Raw genomic sequence first — 6,443 nt, 5'->3', positions numbered from 1 at the left:
TGGGCATAGTGGCTCGCACCTGTCATCCTAGCACCTTGGGAGGCCGAGGAGGGCAGATCACCCGAGGTCAGTTCAAGACCAGCCTGGCCAACATGGCAAAACCCCATCTCTACTAAAACTACAATTAACCAGGTGTGGTGGCTCACGCCCGTAATCCCAGTTACTCAGGAGGCTGAGGCAGGACTGCTTGAGCCGAGGAGGTGGAGGTTGCAGTGCGCTGATACTGCGCCACTGCACTTACGTGGGAGACAAAGAAAGACTACGTCTCAAAAAAGAGAGAAAGGTTCAACTTTCTAAGGTTGTAACAGAGGATTTCATGCCACATCCTCAGCTTGAGCTTAGATCACCTTTCTGGCTGTCTTCTGGATGTCATATTTGCTTGGAAGCCACTGAATTTTAGCCGTTAAGAGCACCGAGTGCCGCTCATCGCTAAGGGCCTGCTCGCAGCTTAAGGGAAGCAGCTCCTTAGCGACAAATCCGGGAGAGTTTCTCTCCATCGCAGTCATGATGGAGGCCACAGTGCCACTGAACTGTCACCACGTAACGAGGACCTTCACCTTTGCTTCCTCGAGGCTGAGGCCTGCAGTCATGCCTGGTCCTCCCACGTTTTAGGACTCTCAAAGTCAATGCCGAGTGCTCCCACTTCGGGGCCTCTGCTTGCTGCCCTCCCCAAATGCCACCTTATCAGGCACCTCCTACCACCCTGAAAAAGCTGGGTCTCCTCACCAGGGTACATGCTACAACCCCAGTGTCTACCACCCTCCACCTGACACTGCTTGAGGTCTCCATAAACAAGCTAACAAGGGCTTCTGCCCTCTTCAAGCTCCTAGAACAACGTGACCTGAGCCCACCCTTGGCTTGAGACCAGCCCAGCATCACTTGGAGGAATTTCCGGGACATGTGGCTGTGGTGTGGGCCAGTGGTCATGTCTGCAGGCAGCAGCCAGGGTCCAAGGGTGAAGACAGTGGGGGTGGGGCACCCTCAGACTGATGCTTGTCCTGCCACAGGGTCTGTCCCAGGAGACAGGGAAGGCTGCCATTCCAGTGCTGATAAGCATCAGACCAAGTATGACATGTGACACCTATGAAAGGCGGCCCCCGGCCATGCGCGGTGGCTCAAACCTGTAATCCCAGCACTTTGGGAGGCTGAGGCAGGCAGATCACCTGAGGTCGGGAGTTCCAGACCAGCCTGACCAACCTAGAGAAATCCTATCTCCACTAAAAATACAAAATCAGCTGGGCGTGGTGGCACATGCCTGTAATCCCGGCTACTTGGGAGACTGAGGCAGGAGAATCGCTTGAACCCAGGAGGCCAAGGTTGCAGTGGGCCAAGATTGCACCACTGCACTCCAGCCTGGGCAACAAGAGCAAAACTCTATCAAAAACTAACATTAAAAAAAAAAGGCCCTTTACCCAGTGCCACTCACTTCAGACACAACAAAGGCAGACAACTCTGACCCTCGCTCTCATGGCAGCTGGCCCACCTGGCAACACCCTCAGTCACTTAAAGAAGGTTCTTTTCTTTTTATTTTTGCAATATCCCATACAAAAGCAATAGAAACATAACAGTCTTAAGAAGTTTACAATTGAATATTTGAACAGAAAATCTGTACACATTATCATTTACAGCAATTTTACATGGTAAATTAACTGATTGTTTTAAAATGTTCTTTCTGAATCACTCTGCTCTGCTGCCCTAACTCTTGGAGTATTCTAAAGAATCTAGTGCTATTTACAAGTACCAAATTAAGACCATATAACTTACATAAAACCCATTAGTTTAATAGCTCAATTTAACAATGTCTGACTTCAGAGTGCTGTTATGACATACTGATAAAAGGCCAAAAATTAAGTCTCCATAAAGATATTAAAGGTGTCTGAGAATACTTTGATGCCTATAAAAGTAGCTGACTCTCAACTGGTCCCATGGATTACATGGTGAAATCCAAAACAGTCCATCTGACAAGCAGCAACTGAAGTGCCTGTGGAAAACCAGTTAAGTAGACCTGTCAGCTTACCCTGGAGGACAACAGGGATTACGCAATTAAGCTTGCTGGAAGATTGCTTCAAGTATACTTTCTTGGATTTAGCGCCATTTACAATTTAAAACATGCAAAATACACTCACTATACATAAAATTAATGTTTCTTAAAAAAGTAAGGCAAAAATAATTCATCATGAGATAATGGACTACTAACAGAGAAACCACCAGGTGTAAGTGCACACACATGCTTGGTGCCTGGCCAGCCTTCCACCTAGTCAGGGAGGAGCTGTTTCTCTTCCTGGCCGCCAGGTGGCAGTTAGCTCATGGCTGAGAAGTCTCTCAAGGGTTCAGTTAAACAAGCTTCCAAATCAAACTCGTCCTCCACTTGACTGTCCATATGTCTAACCTTGGTGGGTGTGCCAGAGTACACATCCTGGAAAACAGAAGCATGGGTCAGCTGACATTCATCTCACCCTGAAAACAAAGACCACTTCCTACACCCCCACAGCTTATGTGGTAAATCATGTGACGTAATGCACAGCAAGGTGTACACTTCACGTGCAACTGAGATTTTAAAAATGACACTGCAAAGAGAAACCACATGTACTATTTACAAGACACTGAAGTTTAGATGTACGCACATTTTAAAACGGTTTTCTTTTCTCTTGAGACAGAGTCTCACTCTGTTGCCCAGGCTGGAGGGCAGTGGTGCAATCTCGGCTCACTGCCACCTCTGCCTCCCAGGTTCAAGTGATTCTCCTGCCTCAGCCTCCTGAGTAGCTGGGATTACAGGCCTGCACGACCACACCCGGCTAGTTTTTGTATTTTTAGTAGAGATGGGGTTTCACCATTGTTGGCCAGGCTGGTCTTGAACTTCTGACTTCAGGTGATCTGCTGGCCTCAGCCTCCCAAAGTGCTGGGATCACAGGCGTGAGCCACCGTTCCCAGCAGACGTTTTTTTTTTTCTTTTGAGACAGTCTTGCTCTGTCGCCCAGGCTGGAGTGCAGTGGTGCAATCTCGGCTCACTGAAACATCCACCTCCTGTGTTCAAGCTATTCTCCCGCCTCAGCCTCCTGAGTAGCAGAGACTACAGGCACCCACCATCATACCCGGCTAATATTTGTATTTTGTAGAAACAGGGTTTCACCATGTTGGCCAGGTCTTGAATTCCTGACCTTGGGTGATCTGCCCGCCTTGGCCTCCCAAACTGCTGGGATTACAGCCGTGAGCCACCATGCCCGGCCCAAACTTCAGTTTGTAAGGCAGCATGTGTTAACAATTCACCTGCAACCCCCAACCTGAAAGACTCATCCAAAGAAAGTACTTACAAAGTCGTCCTGAGAGCTGGTCTGGGGCTCGGAGCTGCTTTCTGCAGATTCAAGGTCTACAGGGTGTCTGTTAAACGAAATCCAACAGGTGCATCAGGCACTAACTTAACAAACCCAGGAGATGGGGCGCAGCTGAATTCTTCAAGTCTGTTCGCTACAGACAAACCCCACCCATATGGTACAGCCACAAATGTTGTGTGAGCCTAGGAGACACGACACTGACAGTGTCCCCTAGGCTCCCTGAGGGGTCAGCTTTCAGTGACTATCTGACAGACTTAACCCCAGCCCAATCAATCCAGCAGAGAGAAAGCTGGTGGCAATGAGAAACAGCAAAAAGATCTGCTGGGCTCACCACACAAGCATCCTTGGAAACAGAAGCACTCACAAGCCCAATTTTTGAGGGGAGAAACAAGCACTGTGAACATACTATGCATCATCACTAATTTTCCAAGTTTCTACTCAGAGAATGGGACAATAGTGTCACACTGGGGGAAAAAACCCGAATGACATCTGTCAGGATAAACTGGTAAAGTCACTTATAAATCGTTTCAAAGATGCCAGTCTCTAATATAAATTTCCCAGCAGAGGAGAAACTCAATTGTTTGTTTAAAAAATGTGTCTGAGGAAGGGAGAGACTCAGGACCAGAGGGGAGCTGAGAACAAACCCCACATAGAAAGAGGGAGGTACAAGATCATTCTCTCTACCTTCCTGGTCAGCAGGTATTCCCATGATGCAGCAAAAGTTCAGGCCTGAGATATTTCAACTAGGCACAAGTTTAAAAGCCAACAGGGCTGGGAGCGGTGGCTCACGCCTGTAATCCCAGCACTTTGGGAGGCTGAGGCAGACAGATCACGAGGTCAGGAGTTTGAGACCAGCCTGACCAACGTGGTGAAACCCTGTCTCTACTAAAAATACAAAAAATAGCCCGGCATGGTGGCGCGTGCCTATAATCCCAGCTACTCAGGAGGCTGAGACAGGAGAACCACTTGAACCCAGGAGGTGGAGGTTGCACTGAGCCGAGATCACACCACCGCACTCCAGCCTGGGTGACAGAGCATCTCAAAAAAAAAAAAAAAAAAGCCAACAGGGAAAGAAAGCCTTCCTTAATTAAGAACTTTTATTTTCATGGTTGAACAGAAATGACACAAATACTTTTCAGGATATTTATATTTAAAAAACAAATTCCAGAGATTGCTGTACTTTAGGGGAAAAATAACTCCAACAATAAAAACAGCAAAACAATAAACAAAACCTGTATTCCCAGAATGACTGTGCTTGAAAAACTAAAGTCAATCCAGGAAGCAAACTCTTGCTTCCAGCTGCCTCCCACCCAGTACAGAAGAACTCGGCACCAAGCTGCAGCAGCAGCTGCTCTGCTCCCCAACAGCTGCTCTGCTCCCCAACAGCTGCTGGGGAACTTGGCACCAGAACCTCACGTCTCAGTGATGCACAGCTGGTCCAGTCACTGGACTAGTCAGAGAATCACAGAACAAGAATGCAATAAAGACATACATTTCTTGCAAATCACATCCTTCTTCAGCTGGAGGATCCCAAAAATGCAGAGCCACCTTCCAGAGTTTGATTTGCTGGTCCCACGAACGTCGACTATACTTCTTAAATTTATTAGGGGTCTTGGGATGAATGCCAGGTTGTCGAAGGTGTCTACAGGAGAAAGATTATTCTAGCACATGCCTACATGCCACTCACATTTCCACATTAGCTCGAAGATTAACCAAACTATGAGATTAGTATTATTTTAAAAATTATAGATTACCACGCATGGTGGCTTACGCCTGTAATCCTAGCATTTTGGGAGGTCGTGCCAAGATAACTTAAGCTCAGGAATTCGAAAAAGGCCTGGGCAACACAGTAAGACCTCATCTCTATTTAAAAAAAAAAAGAAAAAAACAAAAAGGCCAGCCGCCAGTGGCTCACACCTGTAATCCCAGCACTTTGGGAAGCTGAGGCGGGCAGATCACGAGGTCAAGAGATCGAGATCATCCAGGCCAACATTGTGAAACCATGTCTCTACTAAAAATACAAAAATTAGCTGGCCCTGGTGGTGCACGCCTGTGGTCCCAGCTACTTGGGAGGCTGAGGCAGGAGAACTGCTTAGAACCCGGGAGATGGAGGTAGCAGTGAGCCGAGATTGTGCCACTGCACTCCAGCCTGGGTGACAGCGTGAGACCCCATCTTGGAAAAAAAAGAACAAAAACAAAAACAAAAAACAAACAGTGAGGGGCTGGGTGCAGTGGCTCACACCTATAATCCTAGCACTTTGGGAGGCCAAGGCGGGTGGATCACCTGAGGTCAGCAGTTCGAGACCAGCTTGGCCAACATGGCAAAATCCCGTCTCTACTAATACAAAAATCAGCCGCTCGTGGTGGCCTGTGCCTATAATCCTAGCTACTGGGGGGCTGAGGTAGGAGGATCGCCTGAACCAGTGAGGTGGAGTCTCCAGTGAGCCGAGTTCGTGTTGCTCCAGCCTGGGCAACAGAGTGAGACTTCGTCTCGAAAATAAAAAACCCTGCTGGACACAGCAAATCACTTGAACTCAGGAGCCTGAGATGAGGCTGGCCAACATGATGAAACCCCATCTCTACCAAAAATAACAAAAATTAGCCAGGCATAGTGGCTCATGCCTAGATTCCCAGCTACTGCAGAGGCTGAGGCAGAAGAATCGCTTGAACCTAGGAGGCAATGGTTGCAGTGAGCCTAGATCATGCCACTGCGACTCCAGCCTGGTCAACAGAGAAAGACTCCACCTTAAAAAAAAAAGTCGGGCACAGTGGTCCACGCTGTAATCCCAGCACTTTGGGAGGCTGAGGCAGACAGATCACCTGAGATCAGAAGTTTAAGACCAGCCTGGCCAACATGGTGAAACCCCATCTCTACTAAAAATACAAAAAATTAGCCAGGCATGGTGGCAGACACCTGTAATCCCAGCTACTCAGGAGGCTGAGGCAGGAGAATCTCTTGAACCCAGGAGGTGGAGGTTGCAGTGAGCTGAGATCGTGCCACTGTACTCCAGCCTGGCGAGAGTGAGACTCCGTCTCAAAATTAAATAAATAAAAAATCAACTGAGATTCTACAAAACAAACAAATATGTAAAAAAAAAAAAAAAAAAAAAA

At 47.7% G+C, this 6,443-nt stretch overlaps 1 protein-coding gene across 1 annotated transcript in view; it reads right to left on the bottom strand.

Annotated features, from left to right (window-relative positions):
* Nucleotides 1-1,508: 1,508 nt before the first annotated feature.
* Nucleotides 1,509-6,443, bottom strand: part of SLBP (stem-loop binding protein) — an 11,701-nt gene continuing 6,766 nt past the window's right edge. Inside the window, exons 4-6 of the mRNA XM_011936777.1 lie at nt 4,825-4,974; nt 3,312-3,378; nt 1,509-2,416 (exon numbers count right to left, since the gene is read on the bottom strand). Of these exons, the coding sequence (XP_011792167.1) occupies nt 2,300-2,416; nt 3,312-3,378; nt 4,825-4,974 (334 nt within the window). The 3' untranslated portion in view covers nt 1,509-2,299. The remainder of the gene's footprint in view (nt 2,417-3,311; nt 3,379-4,824; nt 4,975-6,443) is intronic.

The sequence above is a fragment of the Colobus angolensis genome, unplaced genomic scaffold, assembly GCF_000951035.1.
Source record: "Colobus angolensis palliatus isolate OR3802 unplaced genomic scaffold, Cang.pa_1.0 Scaffold157, whole genome shotgun sequence".
Lineage (NCBI taxonomy): Eukaryota > Metazoa > Chordata > Mammalia > Primates > Cercopithecidae > Colobus > Colobus angolensis.
The sequence above is the reverse complement of the archived record's forward strand: the minus strand, read 5'-3'. Positions and strand labels throughout refer to the sequence as shown.